At 40.3% G+C, this 23,678-nt stretch overlaps 1 protein-coding gene across 1 annotated transcript in view; it reads right to left on the reverse strand.

Annotated features, from left to right (window-relative positions):
* The window catches only part of GPR158 (G protein-coupled receptor 158), a 408,845-nt gene extending 406,359 nt beyond the window's left edge, over window positions 1-2,486 (reverse strand). Inside the window, exon 1 of the mRNA XM_077896758.1 lies at window positions 818-2,486. Coding sequence (XP_077752884.1) covers window positions 818-1,719 — 902 coding nt within the window. The 5' untranslated portion in view covers window positions 1,720-2,486. The remainder of the gene's footprint in view (window positions 1-817) is intronic.
* Window positions 2,487-23,678: the final 21,192 nt, after the last annotated feature.

Genomic DNA, 23,678 nt, shown 5'->3' on the forward strand with positions numbered 1-23,678 from the left:
GAACTGTGATTAAATTTCCAACAAGCTCCCTGAGTGAATTCAATCAGAACTAATCCCTTCTTCCCTAAGATAACTCAATCAGGTTCATTTATAAAGTGTGTGAGTAGATGAAGGACTGGAAGACACTCAGGTATGCCTGACACAGAGAAGAGGAGGAAGAGGGGAAGAAAAGAGGACTGGGGGATGAGGGAGATGGGTAGCAGAAGCACACTGCCCAAACTGCAAAGTCTGGATCCTGGAGGCAGCTATGCTGCTGAGACTGACTCACCGCTCAGGGGATAGGACTGCAGAGGGGATGCATGGTTTTAATCCTACCCCCTCCAGTAACTAACAGCAGGCTGGTATCTAAAACTACACAAATAGGAAGCAGGTGCAGGCTACCCCTAAGTGGCAGAAATGGGGAATTCTGTCTTCCTCCTGTTCCCTTTTCTCTCTCACCCAATGCTGGCCACTCTGTGCCTGGTGGGCACACCCGGAGCTCTCCAGCTGCCCTCAGATCACCCCCAGAGGGGGAACTCCCCCTCCCTGCTCTCCTGAGGGTTGAAAAGAAGCATAGGGCATCAGAGATGTCTCTCAACTCTGTCAAATGCTCCCCAATCTCTTGCCCCTTGCAGGGAAACTGGTCCGAGAGAAGCCTTCACTGAGCTAACAAACGTAGGGCGCTTCTTGTCCCTAAGCACAGGCGCCCGCCAAACACGGCCCTCAGCCTGCGATCGGCTGAGAGGGTGAGAAGCGTTAAGTGTCACAGCCAAGTGTTCCTTCCCCAACGCGAAACCGGAAGGAAGGCTTCGCTTTTGCCTTTTTTTCCACTCCCTACCTGAATTCGGGGACCAGGTTAGGCTGCAACCCGTAGAAAGCTGCGGAGAGAGTGACCAGCCACCCAGGCTTGTAACTCCCGTTCTCGCACTCCAAATAAGGCGGGGACCACTTGACATGGCTCTTGTCCCCGCCAAGCCCGTCCCGGCGCCGCCAGCTATGGCCCAGGCTCCGGGGCCCCTGGTTAGAGCCGCGGCGGTGTAAGTGGGTCCGCCACTTGCGCCGCAGGCCGTGGAACCACTCGGTCTCCAGCGTGGCGTTGGCCAGGTGGTGTGCCGAGGAGGACAGGTCCTGGAGCAGGATGCGACTCTCCTCGCGGGTGGCCTGGAGGAAAACCTGCGGGGCGGGCGCGGACAGCGACTCGGTGCTGAAGGTGATGGCTGCCCGGGAAATGCTGGGCTCGCCCTCCAGCAGACTCCGCACCAGTGCCTGGTACCACTCCAGGTCGTCCTGCAAGTTCTGCTCCCGCGACTTATTGCTCTGCAGCATCATGTTGAGGAAGTTAGTGGCGTGTGTCAGCGTGTCCAGCGCCCCGTGCAAGGAGGGGTGGGAGCTGGCCAGGGCCGACGACTTCCCCGGCAGGCCCGCCAACTCGTAGCGGCCGGAGCAGTTGGCTCGCTTCAGCTGGTGGGAGTCCCCGGTGTAGAGGTAAGAGGCCACGTCCATGGGCACCTCCTCGGCGAGTTTCTGCGCCAAGATGGTGCCGTCGGTGGAGCGGCTCCAGGGAGCCGAGGGGTCCGAGGCAGCGGCTCGCGCGGGCTGCTGGGCGTGCTGCTTCAGCCTCAGGCTTCTCTCTCGAGGGGAATCCAGCCGTCCCGGAGGGTCGCGGCTGGTGCTAACAGTTCCCAAACCCAGATGAGCGAGCAGGAGGCAGAAGAGTAAGGGATAAGCCATGGCTCCCATCTGCTTCGCAGAGACGAGAGGAGGTAACGGGAGACACTTTGTAAAATTTGGTCGCCAATTTATCAACAGTAAGACTTTTTACTCGGAGTCGTCCCCTTCTCCAGATGGCGGCACCCAGTCGAAAAGGACTTTAAAATAAGAATGTTTCGGAATTGGCCCGGCTGGCTAAGCTACCGTCACAGGAAATCAAATCACCTGTGGCAACGCTGGCTGCACCCGCTCCATAATGGGTCGGCTCGGGATTACGCACCTCACAGCCTTGAGCCGAACAGGTTACATCCCCTCTCGCAGCCGGCGGCTACAGTTAGCCTGCTTACGTCTTCCTGCTCAGCAGCTTCCACCGTCGCTCTCATTGAGGTGTGTTCGAGAGCTGCTGCTGCTGCTGCTGCTGCTGCTGCCGCCGCGGCCGCCAAAGACGCCGCTCCATCATCTCACCCGTGGCAGGTCGTTCCCGCCTCCCGGCTCTGGCTCCTCCTCGCTGCTCCGCGGGGAGGCGCCGAGTGCGCGCACACGGATCCCCACGGCGAGCGCACGACTCGGTCCCAAAGAGCGAAGGTGTCTTTGAAGACGATTGTCTTTCTGGAGTTTATAGGACCAGGCAACTGGTTAACCGGAGTCCTCAGGTTTGGCCACAAACCACACTCCTGTCTCCCCCTTCTCGGGAGGAAAGCCGGTTTAAAGAGGCAGCTTGGCCGCAACCAAACCCATGAAGGGCGGGCGGCTTCAAGCCGTCTGGTTCCCTGTTTGGTCGGCTCCTCTGTCAATCAGCCGACTGCCATTTGTTGGGCTGGGGCGGGAGCTGTCCAGTGCTGAACCCGAGGCGGCACGGAGGAGGCGCAGGAGGAGGCGGCGGCTCGGGATGCAGCAGCACCGAGTCCTTTCACCCACTCGCGTTCCCTGATGACTCGGAAACCTGCGGGGGCGGGGGTGAGGTGGGCGAGAGCGAAGGGAGAAGCAGAGCGTTTGTGGCTCAGAGCAAAGGAAACTTGGACGTACTGAGGAGGAGGAGGGTGTTGGCGTCTTGCATGCTTAGTTATATCAGCCTTTTCTTTTGCCTGGAAAAGAGGGAGAAAGGGGTTTTCATTTCTGACTTAAATCGAAGAGGAGGGACGTAGGATGGGGACGTGTCCTCCCGAGCATCTGCTCATTTTAGGCAAATTATCAAATCCTCCTCCTTATTGTCGGTTAAAGAAATGATTAAAACCTACTTGCCAAGGTCTTAGCTATGAGGGAGTAATGGAGACATCTACCGGCTGAGCTTCAAGGGGAAAATATGCTATGTTTAAGGAACCTCTGCCTGAAAGGGGTCCAGGATGAAGGAGAACCTGTGAAAGTGTATACAAGTGAATATGTGGAAGGGAGAGACATATGCAAGGGGTAGGACTCAGAAGTGAGAGAATGAGAATGAGTGAGTCTTGAGCACCTGGGTGGCTCCGTGGTTGAGTGTCTGTCTTTGGTTCAGGTCATGATCCCGGGGTCCTGGGACCAAGTCCCACATCAGGCTCCCCGCAGGGAGTCTGACTCTCCCTCTGCCTATGTCTCTGCCTCTCTCTGTGTGTCTCTCGTGAATAAATAAATAAAATCTCTTTTAAAAAATGAGTGAGTCTGTGTTGAGTGAAGAGGGAAGTCATTCTGACTAGGAGTTTCTAGAATTAATGGATTTAAGAACTAAGACATCCAGTTTTAACTATAGGTTGGGATATCCAAGCAGAAGAAACAAGGGATACAGCATAATAATATGTATGATAATAATAAGCTGAATAATATGCCAAGAACCTCCTCTCCCAATTATTGGGAAATCCCTTGACAGAGTCTAATTGTTTTATTTGAAACTTTAAGGTGCCTTCTATCCATAGGCACCTCTGGAAAGATACAAATAGATAACTCCAAATTCACTTTAGTTCCCAACCAACAAAAATGTCACTGGTGGCATTACGAAATAGCACTGCTTAGATTTACTTTACCATCTCATTTCATTATCCCTATTGAGAAAATACCTGAGCACTGAAATGTAAGTAAAAGGTTGTCTGTATTGGTCACGGTAGTATCTTTAGCACCTAGAACACACAGACTTGTCTGGTACAGAGCATGTTCTCACTAAATATTTACTAAATTAATGAACCAGAAGATCATGATGATGAAGCTACTTATTCAAAAATCCATATCTTTACCTAAGAAGAAACGTTTGCCTGATATGTCAATGACAAGGACTTTTGGAATGGGATATGGTAATGAGTTTTCCAAAATACAGCACATGGTCTCCAAGTGAGTTTTTATACCTATGCAAAGAATAGTTACTAGATTTATACTTATTTACAAGTAGATTTCATGTTCATATCCGCCTTTTTGTTTAAATTTTGCTTTGCAGTGTATGCTCCTTTGCTAAATAAATGTCATCCCAGTTTAATGCTCTACTATAGCATATGTGGCAATAATAACAGAAAGAGTTTCTGTTTGTTTAATTTATCAGAGTATACAATATGATCTTCCATCTATATAACCAGCTAAGGACTGAAATGTAATTTCCTCATTAATTGACAGAGAACATACATAATTTATTAACAGTTCTTTAAAATTGTCCAGTATGGCATTTTAAAAAAGAAGATGTAATTTTATTAGTAGATTCCTCTATAAGTAATTCAACTACTGAGCATAATTAAAAGATTTGGGTTCTCATACCAGCATTCTTCTAAGCAAGATTTATGATCGCTGGCAAGACATTTAAACTTTCTGTGTCTTAGTACACAAATTGTACCCAGGCTTCATGACTTAACACTGAAGTAGTACTGAAATGGTACTGAAGCCACTCTCCCGAGGTTCCAGCCCTCCGTTAGCTAATATCTATCAAGAAAAGAGCACACTATGAGAGGCTTCTGCAATTTTAGCATTCCCTTCAGTGGCTCACCTTTGGTCTATACTGCCAAATAACTAAGGTAGACTAGTTGGGTTTAGAATAGCACTGCCAAAAATAGAAATATGTGAGCCACAAATGTGATTCATATATATAGTCTTAAATGTTCTAGTAGCACATTTAAAAAGTTAAAAAAGAAAAAGTCAAATTAATTTTAATAATATATTTTATTTAACCCAGTATATCCAAAATATTATTTCAATAAGTAGACAATATAACAATTATTAGTAAGATATTTTACATTTTTATGCTGAATATTCAAAATCCAATGTATGTTTTACACTCACAGCAGATGGCGTTTCATACTAGCCATATTTCTATTGCTCAATAGCCACCAGTGACCAGAGGCTACCATAGAATGCAACCTCAAGAAGATAGTGCATTGTGGTCTTGAATGTTCTAGAAAGCCTAGATACACACAAGATAAGGCACCATGGTCCAATGCTCTAGGAGGCCTAGTCCATTTAATAGGTCTGGAGTCAAGGTAACTGAGTAGTAGACAACCCCTTGTCAATGTCAGTGTCCATCAATGAAGGAAATAATCCAAAATAGGCTTTTATAAGAAACCAAGATTTAACACATACTCAAACGTCTCTAAACAAATTACAAAATTCCACACCAACTCACAAAGACATAGCCTTCATTTACAAATGTTGATTGAACCTCTACTATGTATCAAGCATTAGGCTTGCTACTGGCACAAAATAAACACACCTTCTGAACAATAGATACATGGACCCAATGATCAAGTGCGTTGAAAGAGATAATAAAAAAGCAAACAAACTAAAAAACGCACACATAGTGGTAAGTGCCACGAAGAAATAAGTGCTTAAAGTGATAAAAAAAAAACTTGGGGGACAGGGAGCTGCTTATATAGAGACAATAAAATAAAAACCTCTATGAGAAGGTAACAATTGAGCTGAGACCTCAAGCATGAAGAGCAGTTAACTAGGTAGCAGATAGTAGTGAACTAGCTAAAAGTAAAATGGAAGAGGGATCCCTGGGTGGCGCAGCGATTTGGTGCCTGCCTTTGGCCCAGGGTGTGATCCTGGAGACCCGGGATCGAATCCCACGTCGGGCTCCCGGTGCATGGAGCCTGCTTCTCCCTCTGCCTGTGTCTCTGCCTCTCTCTCATCTCTCTCTGTGTGACTATCATAAATAAATAAAATTAAAAAAAAAAAGTAAAATGGAAGAAACTCTCGGTAGAGGGAGTAATATAAGAGCACACTAAGACTACAAATATTCCATTCTTAACAAGAAAGAAGACTGGAAGAAAAGAACTTCAATAACCTGAAGTTCATATATAATATAACAAGTACAAACAATTGAGACAAAAAGAAAATCATTTTTTTAAAATAATCAAGTGATTCTGGCATGAAAAGCAACCACATTTCCACTGCCCCTGCCACCAATTAAGTGAACATAATTTGCACATATAGATAAATACCCCTCTGTGGCCTCAAAATTAAGAATGAAGTTGTCTAAATACATATTGATACCATGGAGGATCTTGACTGTAATAGAAAAATGCATACAAGACCCATCATCCCTCTGCAAAAAGGCCCAAAGCTTTTTCATCACAGCCTGATAAGCCAATCTAATTGCCTGAGAATGGTGAAATATGCACTGGTGAAAAAGCAGGATGCAATGGAGCCATGAGTTATTAGTTGTCATATGACTATCAATATCATAAAAGATGTGATGTCTGCATATCTTTTGTGTGTGTGTGTGATGCTTGCATATCTTTAAGAAAAAAATTAAAAGAGGTCAAAACCTGCTGAGACCAGATTTTATGTGAGCAGGATAGGTAGGGTTATTTTTAAAATTTAAGTGCTGCTTTAAATGATTTTAATCAGCAAAAAAAAATAGGACAGTGGGATATGGTGAAAGGACCTTGGCAGTTGAGAGACCAGAATCTACTCTTGGTTCTGCCATCATCCAGTCACATGATTTTTGACAATTTCCTCAACCTCTCTGAGCCCTTCTCCTTCATCTGTGCCATAATAGTGATGTATTAGATACATCGCAACTGGAACAGTTACAGCTAAGTAACAGGTAATAATAGTCCAGCTGTATTTTCCAAGAACTCATCGTTCTTAATAGTTCTAGATTTACAAGATAAATGTTATTTTTAGATTAAATAATGATGGATCTTAGTAAACAAAGGGCACAACCAAATTCCTGATAAAGCAAATAAGACTACAAAGGGATAACATAGTGGGTTGATATGACACGACATCAGAAATCCAGCTCTTATTCCTGGTCCTACTGAGATTCTGGATTTCCCTAAGCATATGCTATCCCCGTGCCTCACGTGCACGTTTACAAAATGAAGGTCATAGTCTTTGTTATCTAAGAGCAGTAGTTTTGAAATTTCTGGGTGTAGAAGTATAACTAGAGAATTCGGAATATCACTGTGTGTCTGGGTAGAACTTGAGAATCTGCATTTTAATAAGCACTACAGGTGATTTTGTTGCAAATGGTCTGCAGAGCACATGCTGAGAAATACTGCCTGAAGCTATGGAAAATAACTCTAAGACATTAGGAATGATCTCCCGCTAAACATGAAGCCTTATTATAAATTGCAAAATGTAGCCTACAGATAACAATGAAAATAACACCTATGAAGAATATTATTTTTATTAATATTCATATCATCATCATTATCACTTAAACATTTAGATACCACTTGCAATAGCCAGGCTTTGTCCTAAGGATTTGGACACAAGTTAGCTTTTAGTCTTCCTTACCACACTGTGTTTGGTACTGTTACCATTTTACAAATGGGAAACAAACAAAAAATGACTTGCCCCAAGAAATGCAGTCATCTGGCTCCAACTATCATGCTTTCAATCACTGTATCTGTGGTTCTCAAACACTGATATCCATTAGATTCACCTGGAGAACTTCTGTCAAAGCACAAATTAGTGGCCTTACCCCCACAAAATTGCAATTCAGTAGGTCTGGAATAGGGCCTGAGAATTTGTATTCCTAACAAGTTCCCAGGTGATGCTGATGCCACTGGTCCAGGAGCAACAGCTTGAGAACCACAGCTCTGTGCTGTACTTTTCATCATTATAATCTGTCACCTCTATATACTTATACTCCTCTATGTATTTCACGTGGAAAAAGAAGAAAGTCAACATCAGTGTATGAAAAGACGCCTGAAATCTGCTTAGGGGAAGAAACTCTCTGGTTTTCTATTTCCAGCTTAGAAAGTTTACCCAAGATGTTTATGTTTTTACTTCACAGTTTATTCTCATCTGCCTCCAGCTTACCCTTAAAACTCTTACTCCCTGTCAGCATCACTTCTAAAAACACTCCTGCTCTTTTGAGACTCATATCCTCTGCTTTTCACTATAAAGTCATGACTTGGGCTGTTCTTGTCTTCCCAATAAAGTACATCTTTTTTTTTTTAAAGGAATTTTTAAAAATTTTTTTTTATTTATTTATGATAGTCACACAGAGAGAGAGAGAGAGAGAGAGGCAGAGACATAGGCAGAGGGAGAAGCAGGCTCCATGCACCGGGAGCCCGACGTGGGATTCGATCCGGGGTCTCCAGGATCGCGCCCTGGGCCAAAGGCAGGCGCCAAACCGCTGCACCACCCAGGGATCCCCTAAAGTACATCTTTTTAAAGTACAGTATCATCTACAGAGTCACTCAGGCTTTGACCCAGACTGCTAACTTCCCCTAATCCTCCATGCCTCTACACACACAAAATGGTTATGTAAACCTAAAGACACCTGAAAAACTTTCTGACCAAAGGGAAGAAAACACTAAGAAATGGCATTTATGTAGGAAAATCCTGAGTGTGCTAAAGTAAAGCAAAGTATTTCCTTTAATGGCTTTCCATGTTCCTGACCTAACATCCAGCAGTGCTAGAAAGGACTAATACAGCAGGTACAGAAAAGCACACCGAATTATTGAACACCCAACTCTATTTAATGCAACTGGGTCCCTTTCTCATTAAGAAATAACAACCCAAGAAATTGAAACAAAATTTACTGAAAAAGGAGCTTTGTGACTAGGAAGACATGGGAAATGAATTATTTTATCTTTGTTCAGTTTTGTCCGCTTCCCTTCTTAGAGGGAAGCTCCTCATGCCATATGTATGTTGTGTTGTTAGAGTTTATACTGTTGTTTTCATCAGAACATTGGGAATAGTGAAGGTTTACTTCATGACCAGTTTAGGATTTGGCTCTCCATTTTAATACAGAAGCTTTTCAAAGTTGGGAACTTCAAGTGCCCAAAACCGGTCTGCAATGCACGTTGTGTACACATAAGAGACACTAATTAATGGCAATCCCCACTGAAGAGTAGAAGCTTGTAAACCAGAATAAACTTATGAAGAACAGGTTTATCAAAAAGCAGAATCATACTGTAAACATAGAGAACAAACTGATGGTTGCCAGAGGGAAGAGGTTGGGGATTGGGCAAATGAATGAAGAGGAGTGGGAGATCCAGGGTCCCAGTCACAGAATGAATAAGTCACAGGAATAAAAAGCATAGCATGAGGAATATAATCAATTATATTGTAATAGTATGGTATGGTGACAGATAGTAGCCACGCTTGTGGTGGTCATGGAGCATAACGTATAAAGAAATCGAATCATGTTGTACACCTGAAACTAATGTAACACTGTGTGTCAACTACACTCAAATAAAAAATTTAATGAAAAAAAAACAAGTTTATAATAATATTATGCCACTTGATAAAGTTTTACTATTTTAAAAAAGTTGGGGGAGATTAATCCAGTAATGTTGATATTGTTGAAATTTCAGATATTTCCTTATCATCAGGACTGTATGGAAAAAATAAAATAAGGAGACATAATACAGAAATACATTCCAACAAAATGTAGTGAAAGAAGGAAATCACTACAAATATTCTGATGGAACTACCTTTAGGCTAAGAATATGACAACCCTAAGTGTGAGTCCAGGTGCAAAACAGTTTTGCAGTTGTAATAAATAGGTGGTATGATGCAGAAGTCTGAATCCTGTGGCCTATATAAATTGTTTCTATTTGTCATTTTGATGTACTCTTTGGAATAAACAGTTTCAAGAAAAATTTTGCCTGGTTTATACCAACAGCTCCCTATTCAGACATGGAAGAATTTTAGAGAAACTTTGGCCCAAGAAGCATTCGGCTTCTTTTGTTCACTGTGTCAATAAATGTTCTTCAGTAATGGTCCTGACTTCAAGTATACATGATCATCACGTATCACAGTGTCTGGGGAGAAATGGGTTCTTCATGAGCACTCTGCAGAAATAAGTTCTTATATATTGCATAGCAAAAAAGCAGACTAGAGAACAGAAGGCTAAAAAGAGAAACAATTTTCAAGAATCTGCTGTATCATGAGTACCAAATGTGATGAAAAGGAGCTGTTTCAACTGTTTTTATATCCCAAATCAGATACTCCAGAGAAAAAAAGTTAAAATTTAATTAAAATTCAAGAAAGAAATAAGAATATAACAAAGTTTTTCTGAATGTTGAGGTTATTCTTAATTGAGATGGATTAACCAAGAACTGAAGAGAATCTCTTTCTTTGAAGAATAATTTGTGATATTTGTTAGAAACGATATCTGTGTAGCAGAAAGTCTGCCTGAATAGACATACGAACCAAATAGTCATTGGGATCTATTTCTTTCCTACAGTTCTTTGATAGACTGAGATCACTGATACACTTAAATAACTGAGACTGTTAGTTTGCCACAAACAGGAAAACTAGGGCATATATATTTAAATCAAATACTTCTCTTAGGCATCAAAATACTGCTACCATTTCTACTACCATTTATCTTGTCCTGCATGACTCAACTTGACATTCAAGACCACATACTAAATTTTTCTCCTCCATCCCACCAGCCCTCCACTTCCTTTTGGAGTTCCTCAATTCTGACAAAGCCATGTCCTTTACACTCTTCCTTTATAAGTAATTTGCACACTCCAGTCCTATGCCTGACTTTGTAAAAGCTAACTCTGTTTATTGAGAAAACTTCTATAAATATGTTTCCTTTAAAATCTTTTAATACTACCAATCTCTGAGACATCTCTCCTAGAAGATATATGAATAGCTAATGAGTAAAGGAAAAGATGCTCAACATCATTATCAGAGAGATGAAAATTTAAACCACAATACATCATTACATACCCACTAAAAGGACTGTAATAAATAAGGCACACAATAATAACTGTTGATGAGAATGTGAAAAAAAATAGGAGGCTTCCTATACTGATGGTGGGAATGAAAAGTGGCATAGTCACGTTGGAAAACAGATTAGCAGTGTCTCAAAAAAGTTCAGTATAAACCACCATATGACCCAGCAATTTTACTCATAGGTATTTATTCAAAAGACATGAAAGCATACGTCTACATAAAGACATGTGCGTGAATGTTAGTTCACAGCAGCATTATTCATAATAGCCAAAATCTAGAAACGACCTAAAGGTATATCAACTGGCAAACAGATAGACACAATGTGGTACAACCATATACTAGAATACTATTCAGCTATAAAAATGAGCAAACCACTGACACATGCTATGTCATGCATAAAGCTCAAAACATTACACTAAGCGAAAGCAACTAGACCCAAGAGACTACATATTGTGTTTATATGAAATGTCCAGAAAAGATTTATAGAGACAAAAAGTCTATTCTTGGTTACTTGGGCCTAAAAATGGGAGCAAGAACTAACCGTAAATGGGCATGAGGGATTTCACCAAGAGGATGAAAATGCTCTAAAACTGGTGCTAATAGCTGTATCACTCAGTATATTACTTGAAATCATTGAATTGTGCACTTAAATGGGTGATATGTAAAATGTATTTCAGTAAAGTTTGCTTGAAAGAAAACTACCAGCTCTACATATTCTCTATAATTCACTTAATTTTCTAGAATCATCCTTTGAGTCGCTCTAGTATCATCATAGTTCATAGGAACCCATTTTGTATTATATGATTTACATTTGATGATTTAATGCTATTTCTGAACATTTATATGGACAATTGAAGAAATTTGAGGTAGCTACCTCATCTTCATTATTAATTATTTTTATTTTATTCAACAACAACAAAAATACCTATAGGGTACTGGGGAAGATGGAGCACTGTGCCAGATACCATTCTAGGTAAAAGTAATATTGCAATAAATAAATCAAGTCTCTGCCATCATGGTGCCTACATTCCACAGAGGAGACCAATAATAAACAAGTAAAAAATAATAAAACGTAATTTTCAGATGTAAGAAGTATTATGAGGAAAAATAAAGTAGGATAAGAAGACATAAATTGTTGGGCAGGGAAAGCACCTGATTAAGTGGCATTAAGTAGAAATGTGAATGATGGGAAAGAGTGATACATGGGAAGACTCGGGAGAACAACTTTCCCAGCAGAACATAATGATCACAAAAGCCCTAAAAGAGGATCAAATCTGTTCTTCCCAGAAACAGCAAAAATGACTTTCAGATAGAGGCTAAAAAAAGGGGTGGGGGGGAAGGAAAGGGGAGGCAAAGATCAAATCACATAGTGATTTTGGGGCTACGGCAATGATTTTAAGTTTTATTGCAGGGGCATTGGGAAGTTGTGGGAGGATTTGAAGGAGTGACAATATCATGGGGACAGCTATACAGACTGAAGCAGGAGGGCATGACCAGAAGCACAGAGACCAGGTAGGAAGATATTGCAGTAGTCAAAATAAGAAGGTATGGTGGTTTGAATTGGATGTGAACTGGATGTGGAAAGCAGAATGACAATGGTCAAGATGGTTTTTTTTTTTTTTTTTTGGTCAAGATGGTTAATAAGTGTTGAATTCAAAATTGTCATTTTCCGAAGGTCAGAATGTTACCCATTAACACCCTATGTTAGATGCAAATAAGATTTTCTTTTTTTTTCAAATAAGATTTTTTTAATGTAGGAATGCTAACACAGAAAATCTTTTTGTGCCAACTCCATTTGGTAGTTGAATCCTAAATTTAGATTAAAAAGTATTATTTAGGAGCACCTGGGTGACTCAGTGGTTGAACATCTGCCTTTGGCTCAGGTTGTGATCGTGGGGTCCTGGGATCGAGTTCCACATCAGTCTCCCCACAGGGAGCCTCCTTCTCCCTCTGCCTATGTCTCTCCCTTTTAATCTGTGTCTCTCATGAATAAATAAATAAAATCTTTTTTAAAAGTATTTTTTATTTTTTTGAAAAATCAGTTTCTACTTATTCATAAAAAAGTACTTTTATCTCAATTGAAAAAAAAAGCAGAAGATATGATCAGAGGTTTCAAAGGAAAAGAAATATATATGGGCCAGTGAACATATGAATCCTATTAGCAGGTGTGGAAATGCAAATCAAAACACAGTGAGATGTAAGTTAAATCTGTATGATTGGCAAAAATTTTAAAGTCCAATAAGGCCAAGTTATTGGCTCTGGATGTGGAAAGGATGAAAGAGATGTGAATTCACAAGATCTCTTATGCAATGCTGTTGGAAATGTAAATTAGTATAATTGTTTTTGGAAAATAATTTAGCATTTTCTTATAATGTCAAGCATTCACCTACTCTATGATCTAGCACTTTCACTCCTGATATATACACAAAAGAAATTCTGGCACATGTATGCCCTGTGATATGCACAGGAATGTTAATGACATTACTGTTTACATGGCAAAAACCTTGAAAAGCCTAAATGTTCATTAACAGGAGGACAGGTGAATAAACTGTGGTATGCTCACACATAGGAAATGAAAACAAGGACATGTGAACACAGGATTCAGGGAGATGGCTGAGCTCTGAGTGAGGTGAAGTATGAGAATGGGATAGGGTATGAAGTGGAAGAACTAGAGGGCTTATCTAAAATAATTAAATAAAAAATCACATCACATATTAACCAATGTTGAAAGTATACTGAACAAAGGATTACATGAAATCCAAGGTCCTGAAGTCAATTAAAGGAGCAAAAGAAAGAAAATGGAAGGAAACAGAAAGGAGAGACATCATATTAACTGTCCTTGCTTCTATAGGCTGGTCCCCAAGTGAATGACCCTCATGAGCTATATGACCCTCCTCACCCTTTGCAATTAATTCGGCTGACAAATCCAACAAAGCAACGGTGTGAATGTTTCAGTTGGTGCCAACATTTTGCTCCTGACTAACACAGTCCATTTTTTTCCCAGTGCCAAAAATGCACTGGTGGAAAGTTTCAGTGGTCAAACAGACCTCCCAATTAGAAATCAGGCAGGGTTTTCAGTGCCTGCCTTCAACTAGACCTTCTTATTAATAATGATTGCTATTCACATTCTACTGAGCCACGATCTTTGATGGCAGTCCACTTCAGGATGAAGTTTGATTTCACTTGCCAAGGATCAAGTCCTTTCTTCCCTTCCCTATCAGTTTCTAAGCTTATTGAGTCTGTATCTAGAGCACTATTTCTAGGCTTCCAACATGTCTCCTCAAAGACTGGCTGACCCACTTTTCAGATGGAGCCAACATCATCCTCTATCTGATCCATAAATCATGAACAGAAGGCCGAGGAAATGAGAAGCTGTGTACTCACTGGGAGGGGAGCGAAGCTTCCAGCATGGGGTGTATGGCAAGATCACAGACATACAACCTACTTCTCCAGAAAGCCAATTTTGATCAATGACAGAACAACCTGGTTCCAGGTGAAATTATCCTGGATTTTTAAACACAAATAAACAGTTCTATTGAAGGTAGGTAAGATTTAGCACTAATTTAATCTGACATATTTAATGGTTTCTAGTACGATAATTCTGGCACGTGAAGGCTAGGTAGCAATAGTAAAACATTCATATTTTTGACAATAATAGCTATTTCTGGGATTCCCTCAGACAAAAGATAGGAAAGAGAAAAAATAAAGTTAATGAGCTCCTCTCCTGCCAGAAGAGCACAAGGCAGTGTTCTAATCCTCCTTCTCTAAAAGGAATTTAAGATGTGAACTCAGGAAATAAGTACCTGGAACCAGGAATAAGTACTTCCCCTAGTACCTGGGCTCTGAGTACCTTGTTTTAGTCCACTTGGAAGAAGAAAATAGCTAGAAACCCCTAGAGAGGCTGATTTCAATGTTCATTTAGAAGTCAAAGTATCATGAAAAAAAAAAAAAAAGAAGTCAAAGTATCAGATCAGATCTGTCTCTGATAATAGTTAAATGGAGAGAAGCCCTGCTTGAAGAGCTTTTCGTAAATTAAAAAAAAAAAAAAATCAGGAAATTTTGGGAAGCCAGCTGCTTTCTAGTGAGAGATAAGCAAGGACAGCTAGATCCATAAGCATGCTAGAAAAGTAGCCATATTTTCAGTACAACATAATGATAACATTGAGTCAAGATAATTTCCGAAAACTACACGTTTTGCTACTTAACTCATTCCCAAGTAAGTTAGGAACAGAAGTGAGAAAGAGCACTTAAATATGGGCAGAGTAATTTTAAGCTTCACACAACAATTCCTTGATCATCAATACATTCGTCTCTAAAATTGACCTGGAAGTCATGCAAAGGGTTAGTTCTCAGAAAAAGATGGTCAAGACCTAGAGCTCTACATTGCCAAATGACTTCTGAATTGGTGAATTTCTAAAAACCAGGACAGAGCTTTCTGCAAATTATGATGAAGTTGTTTTTGCCTCCAGTTTACTGGTTTTGTTATTACAGCATCTATCCCAGGAAGCTGGGTTTCCCCATCCTCACACCCACTCCCTCCCAGGATGAGGGCAGATTTGGAATGAGGATCAGGAGAGAACTGGGCTGCTATGCTAAGGGGTAGATTTTTTTAAGCATGAAGAGTGAAGAGGATTTTAAAAAATTATTGTCTCTGCATAATGTACCCACCTGAATTTCTTTTTTAAAGGATTCTTTTTCTTTATTTAAACTTGTCATTTGAGCAGCTGAAGAAAAAAATGGGTCCAGGATCTCCCTCTTAGTGAGAGAAGCACCTCCTCCCCCACAACATCCTCGCCAAAACAATCAATTAAAACAGCTTCTAACCAAAAACAAGAAGAAATCAGAGTGAAGATGGAAGGGAAGTAACATTGACTAAGCAGGCCACTCTAGATCTTTCTAAGATCTCTGAGTTATCTCTCATTAGCTCTCTTTTCCTGGTTGTGCTGGAATCCTATGGAGTTTTTTTTCCCCTTACTATAGGGCTGGTAAAGCATTTAAGTTTAGTGTATGAGCCAAAAGGAAAATGGCTAAAAAAAACAACCTGGCAGTCTCCAGACTAGGTTCTAAGTCATGAGGATGAAAGAAGTCCTTGCATGAGGTCAGAAGAGCCACATGTGTGTTAGAGTCAAAGTTCTGTAGTTAACAAACAGACCTGGGGATTTTTACTTCCTACATACATAGTCCCCTGGGGAACCTCATTCATTTGGGTTGAATTTACAGATCCTGGCCATAGTCACATTCTTTGTGACCAAAACTGACTAATACCTCACTGCCATCAGACAGCACTGAGGTGGCAGACAAGAATACCATCTGTGACTAAGCCAGGTGCATGCTCTGTGGGTCTGAGCTGGGCAAATCTCTCAGTATATACTATGTGCTCTGCAACTCAGAAATGCCTCAGGTGAAACAGAAGAACTCTACGAGGACACAGGAGTAGGTCACCATCCCTCCATCTTGAATCCTTAGTTCTGCTCCTGTCCTACACAAACAGAGCCTTTTCTTGAGATGTGGCCATTGGGAAACAAGAGTCAAGCTGCTAATCACCCAGACTTTGAAACTCCAAACCTTTTTTGTTTTTTTATCATCTCAAGAAAGAATCTTTATATAAACTCAGATGTAAAAGGAATGTGGCTTTTCAACATTCTAGGAAACAAATTAATCTTTACTCTAACATTTCACCTCAATGAACAAATCAGAAATTCAGCCCAAGACATCTGGGAAAGATCTACCAGTCTCCCACACCAGACTGGACCTGGATTCCAAGGCTTCACACAGTGACAGGGTATGGGGGCTTAGTCTTTAATCATCTCTTCATTCAACCTACCATCAAGGTATCCACTGTCCTTGATTGTGTGACCCAGATCCATTGGCTCTCAGGTGCCTTCCAGAGCATACATGGGTCACAGGAATCTCTGCACCTTGCAGAGCTGAGCTCTGAGGTGTCCATGATCTAGGATGCCAGATTTAGCAAAACAAAACAAAATAAAAAACAGGCAGACAAAAAAAATAGGACATCCAGTTAAATTTGAATTTCAGATAAACAATACATAATTTTTTTTAGTGTAAGTATGCTCCATGTGATATTTAGGACATACTCATACTAAAAAAATTATTAATTGTCTATGTGAACTTCAAATATAACTGGATGTTCTATAGTTTATGTGGCAACCCTACTATATGATCCCCCCTAATAATATTCCTCTTTGAGATCTCACTGTCTCCCTAGGGCATTTCCAGTGAACAGGACATGGTTCTCTATTGCTATGGGCTTATGAACTTCTTCTAATACTAGACCAGGGGAATATTTTCTTCTGGGGAATTATTATTCTCATTGGGATTAAATTTTTTGAAACAAAGACAAGAACATTCTGCAGATGGTTCTGCTTTCTACCTGTCACATACCTCCCTGAGGCATTGAATTACAGGCTACTATCTTGAAATGAAAATGGGAGAGAGGATTAAGTTCTCAAATTGCTTATCTGTGCATCTTTATTTTCTTTTAGTTTTCTCTCTCCACATCTCTCTCTTCCTTTTCTCTCTGCTTTCTTTTTGCAATATCAAAAGAAACTGTTCAAAAAAATGCATTTTTATTTAGGTCAAGAGATCACGCAATTCTTACACTGTGAAAGTGATTTATAGAAACACAATGAGACTTATAGAATCCCAGAAAGTTCGAGTACCTTAAAGTACAAATATAAAGGAGTAGGTAGGCTTACATCTTCCAAAAATTTTTTTTCTAAATTTACATTTCAAGACTGTAGACTTGGGACGCCTGGGTGGCTCAGTTGTTGAGCATCTGCCTTTGGCTCAGGACGTGATCCCAGGGTCCAGGGCTAAGTTCCACATAGGGCTCCTTGAAGGGAGCCTGCTTCTCTCTCTGCTTATGTCTCTGCCTCTCTGTGTCTCTCATGAATAAGTAAATAAAATCTTCAAAAAAAAAAAAAAAAAAGACTGTAAACTCTTTCCAGTAGAAGTATGATCCCATTGTAACTCAAAAGATAAGTTACTAAGAAAATGCATTGCCACCTGACAGCTATATAAACTTCTTTTTAAAAATTTTTAAATTTGCTTTATATGCATTTAATTGTTAATTGGATTATTTCAAGAAATCCTAGAATACATGCTAAGAATGAATGAACAAGATGACTGCACAAAATGTTTGTAAAAGATGCTCATTGCAGCATTATTTATGAAAAAGAGAGGACCAATATAAGTGCCCTACAATCAAATATTGATTAAATAAATTGTGCTATAATTACCTGCTATAGCTATTAAACCTGATATTTTATCCATCATTATATCAGAGTTCCTAAATTAAGGAAAATAAGTTAAAAGATATCGAGAGTGGAAAAGAAGACATAAAACTGTAATTTTTCAATGACACCATAAGTATGTATGATAAAATTAAAAATAATCTACAGTTCAATTATTTAAATTAATAAATTAAGTTTGACAAGGTTGTCAGATACAAGGGCAATATGCAAAAATCACTTGTATTCTGTAAATAGATTGAAAATGAATTTTTTTGAATGTATAGCATCATCAGAAAAAAAGGAGGGATAGTTTTCAAGGACTCCACACAGTAAAAAGTAAAATACTATTTATTAAATTAGCCAAGACAATCTTGAAAAACAGAATGTCCCTGATATCAACACTTAGGATAAAGCTATAGTAAATAAGATGCTGCAGCATCTGGTATTGGCCTGGTATTGGCTCAGGGATTAACAAAGAGACCCCTGGAATAGGATAGAGTTCACAATGAGACATGCATATGGTTTCTTGATCTATGACAAAGGTGGCACTGCAGCAATCTTTTTGAGAATAAAACAATCTTTTCAAAATACGATGCTGAGTCAACTGGTTTACTCAGATCTATCTTCAGGACCGAGGCACTCATCTTCCTCTAGTTACTGGGAAAGTTGGTTGCTGATGGCTCACAGCTGCATCTGTCTCTCTGGGAATTTCCCTTAGTCAAAGAAAGCTGCAATATCCAAGATTACACTCTATCCCAAAGGGTATCCCCCATCCAATAACTGGTGAATGCAAATGTCCAAAGTCCCAGCCCTTTTCTAGATTGATCCCTGAAGGATCATTCCAATTCAAGAGCTCCCCTTGGGGATAGCTTAGGTCTCTAACACAACTGTATCACCACAGCTTAACATCTCTATCCATCCAACCCTGCTTCCTCTGCTCCCTCTCAGGTTATATCTGAGAGCTTTATACCAGTAAAGCTCCTTCACAATGTTCCAGATTCAATATCCAAGGAATCTGACCTGGAACACACTGGAAAAAATTAACATTGACCCTACCTCATACTTTACATGCAATCAATTTCAGGTGAGAGTATAAATCAATGTGAGTAGTAAACATAAAATTTCTAAGAGAATTCCTAACATAACAAAGCCTCCACTACTTTGGAGAGAAAGTTTTCTTAAACAGGACACAAAAGCACTAATTATAAAGAAAAAGACTGATAAATTGGACTATATTAAAATTAAAACCTTCTGTTTATCAAATGATACTATTAAGAGTAAAAAGGCAAGCCATAGAGTAGAAGATATACACAATATCTATCATCTATAAAGGACTTGTATACAAAATATATAAAGAAAGGCCAAAAAATTAGCATGCAGACAGATAACCCAATAGAAAAAAGGGAAAGAAACAGGAACAGGTACTTCCTCCAAAAAAGATATCAAAATGGCCAGCAAACACATGACAGGGAATTCAAACTCATTAGTACTCAGGAAAATGCAAATTAAAACCACAATAAAATACTCACCCCAAAACCATTGAAATGGCAAAACTGAGAGTACCAGATGTTGGTGAGGATGTAGACACCTGGAATTCTCAGACATAACTTAAAGAAATTTGTATAATGTAATCTAATAAAATTGAACATATGCATATATATCATTTTTAGTAATATCCCCAACAGAAATGAGTGTACATACATACTGACATACCTGCACATAAATGTTCATAACAATAACAAAAAATTAATAATAGTCCAAATACCTGTTATTTTTTTTTCCGAGTCCTCCAAATACCTGTTAATTTTTATAGACAACAAAGAAAAAAAGTAGTGAAAATATAGTCAAGATAAATGAAAAGTAATATAGAAATGGCTGAATAGCAATAAGATTATGCTGATGCAGAGCATCTAGAAATTGGGACAGTCTTGAGTAAGAGAATTGTAGGAGGAAATAAATTTAAGATTTTAGAAACAGTGTCTCAGACAGTTAAGGAATAATTAGTACTTGATTTATTTGTAGAAATTCATACAATTCCTTTCCTCTAACTAGAATATTACACACACACTTAGCTTATAAATAGAAGTGAGCAGAACACAAATGAGGTAGTATATCCCTTTTGTGAGGAGCTCCCTGTCAGATCTCCTCCTCTCGGTTGTCTGATGTAGTAGCAACATACTACACTGGCACTACTACCACCAGTGATAGCAAGCAATTTACCAGGTGTAGGCCTATGAGAGTTAATTTTTTTCTAAAGATTTTGTGTATTTGAGAGAGAGAGAGCACAAGCCGGGGGAGGGACAGGGGCAGAGGGAGAAGCAGACTCCCCATTGAGCAGGGACCCCAATGTGGGGCTTAATCAATCCCAGTACTCCAAGATCATGACCTGAGCTGAAGGCAGATGCTTAAATAAACCACCCGGGTACCCCATGACAGTTAATTTTATATGTCAACTTGGCTGGGCCATGGTATCCAGATATTTGGTCAAACATTGCTTAGGATGTTTCTGTGAGGGTGTTCTTTGGATGAGATTAATATTCAAATTGGGGATCCCTGGGTGGCGCAGCAGTTTGGCGCCTGCCTTTGGCCCAGGGCACGATCCTGGAGACCCGGGATCGAATCCCACGTCGGGCTCCTGGTGCATGGAGCCTGCTTCTCCCTCTGCCTGTGTCTCTGCCTCTCTCTCCCTCTCTCTGTGTGACTATCATAAATAAATAAAAATTAAAAAAAAAAATTAAAAAAAAAAATTCAAATTGGTCTGCTCTGAGTAAAGCAGGTTGCCCTTCATAAGATGAGTAGGCTACATCCAAGCACTTGAAGGTCTTAATAGAACAAAGACCGACCTCTCCCAAGAGAAAGGAATTCTATCAGCAGACTGCCTTTGGAGTCAAGCTACAACACCTCCTTGAGTCTCCAGCCTGCTGACCTATTCCATCAAATTCCATCACCAAACTCCTACAATTATGTGAGCCAATGCCTTAAAATAAATCTCTCTCTCTCAAACTGTCTCTCTCTCTCTCTTTCTCTCTCTCTTCATAAAACTTTATATATATTTATAAATAAAACATATATTTATATATAGAACATATATATATGATGTTTACACACACACTTGTTCTGGGTTTTATTCTTCTGAAAAAGACTAATACAAGGTCTAATACTGGAAAAAATCAATTCCCTGATACTGGCATGAGTATTACTGGCTTAACTGCTTCTCTGGCCCTAACAGATGCATACCTGCTGTGTTAAGTTTATCTGCTTTTTCTGAAACTCACAGTCTTCAGCACATCCTCTCCGTCCAGTCTCTCAAACTCCACCATTTCTTCTGTGTCTTTACAGAGACCAAACTGAAGACTATCTGCATTTTTTTTTTTTTTGCAAGAGTTTTGTATCTGTGCCAAGTTCTGGTCCCCTGCTGTGCTTTTGTGTCTGCTCTGACATCTGGATGTCCTCTGAGCAGGCTTGTCTCATCTTGAGAGTCCCCTGACACGCCAGTTTCCTCAGGATCCTTGACATTCCTTCAGTTTTTATTCAACAGTTTGAAACTCCCTAAAAACTAAACCCTTCTCTTTAACACCTAAACCATCTCAGATTTCACTTTTCTTGTTGTTTAATAAAACCACATTCACCAAGGTCAGTCTCACTCAGCTCTGCTAGTAAACAAGACTCACATACTAAGGTTACAGTTTCTTCCCTCTGGCTAGGTTCAAGAAATCCTTTCTAGTCGTTGGGTTGATTCACTACCTGATCATTCTCTGGCTCAGAATCACCCAAAGGCTTATAAAAACATAGTCTACGGTTCCCACTCCCAAAGTTTTTGATTCAGTAGGTCTCGGGTGGGGCCTGGGAATTTGAATTCCTAACAAGTCCTCAGGTGAAGCTGATGCTATGGAACCTGGAGCCACTTTGGGAACCACCGCTCTAGCTCTGGTTTCTGAATTGCTGCCTCCTCTCTCTGTTGATTTAAAAGTTCCTAAATCTTTTATAAATATCATCTCTGCTGGCCTAGGGTAAAACTCAGAGTGGGGAACTATACACAGTCTTCTTCTATAGGGACAAGCCAAGGACAGAGGGAATTCAATTCAACATCACAACCTTTTTTTTTTTTTTAATTTTTTTGAGTGACTGATGTGTTATAAAGCACTGGTGGGGAGGAGTTAGAATGATTAGTTTTTATTCTCAAGAAATGTAACACCTAAAAATTAATATCTGAAAAGGGTAAAGCCCAGGACATTCTGGTACCCCCAAGCATATTCCCCACAATAACCCTATTGTGACCCCAGGCCAAGACTCACCCCTGGGGTCATACAAGTGCAGTGTGTACCCTAGTCTCAGCCCTGCTAAAAGTCACAACAGAGAGTTCCAGTACCCTAGGTGAATTCCAGCCTCTCCCTGTGTAAGTATATTCTCCACCAGAGAAATCTGCTTGTCCTGCATGCCAGGTAGACCTGAGCCAGACATACAGTGCTCAACCACACATAAAGCTGGTAATGGAGCCAAAAGCTCATGAAATCTCCATGCAAAATTTATGAAGTAAGAAGAGCAGAAATAACTAAGGCTGATAGTTGAGGCATGCAAACATTTAAGAGATGGGATTTGGAAGGAGAGTCTTTTTTTAAATTTTTTTTTATTGGAGTTCAATTTGCCAACATATAGCATAACACCCAGTGCTCATCCTGCCAAGTGCCCCCCTCAGTGACCATCACCCAGTCACTCTAACCCGGCGCCCACCTCCCTTTCCACTACCCCTTGTTCGTTTCCCAGAGTTGTCTCTCATGTTTTATCACCCCCACTGATATTTTCACTAATTTTCTCTCCTTTCCCTTTATTCCCTTTCATTAATTTTTATTTTCCCCAAATGAATGAGACCATATGTTTGTCCTTCTCCGATTGACTTATTTCACTCAGCATAATACCCTCCAGTTCCATCCACGTGGAAGCAAATGGTGGGCATTTGTCGTTTCTAATGGCTGAGGAATATTCCATTGCGTACATAAACCACATCTTCTTTATCCATTCATCTTTCGATGGACACCGAGGCTCCCTCCACAGTTTGGCTACTGTGGACATTGCTGCTAGAAACATCGAGGTGGACATTGCTGCTATAAACATCAGGGTGCAGGTGTCCCGGCATTTCACTGCATCTGTAACTTTGAGGTAAATCCCCAGCAGTGCAATTGCTGGGTCGTAGGGCAGATCTATTTTTTTTCTTTTTTTTTTTTCTTTCTTTTTTTTTTCAGATCTATTTTTAACTCTTTGAGGAACCTCCACACAGTTTTCCAGAGTGGCTGCACCAGTTCCCATTCCCACCAACAGTACAAGAGGGTTCCCCTTTCTCCACACCCTCTCCAACAGTTGTTTTTCCTGCCTTGTTAATTTTCCCTATTCTCACTGGTGTGAGGTGGTATCTCATTGTGGTTTCGAGTTGTATTTCCCGGATGGCCAGTGATGCAGAGCATTTTCTCATGTGCTTGTTGGCTACGTCTATGTCTGAAAGGAGAGCCTTGAAAGTTGTTGAGAAATGGGTAAGTGGAAAGAATTAATATAGTTTGAGATCTTCTTTGATGTCTGAATGAACTGTGCAAGACACAGGACTTCCTTCAAGAAGTTTCCCGGTTAATAGGGAAAACAGGA

Source organism: Canis aureus, chromosome 5, assembly GCF_053574225.1.
Source record: "Canis aureus isolate CA01 chromosome 5, VMU_Caureus_v.1.0, whole genome shotgun sequence".
NCBI classification, from domain to species: Eukaryota; Metazoa; Chordata; class Mammalia; order Carnivora; family Canidae; genus Canis; species Canis aureus.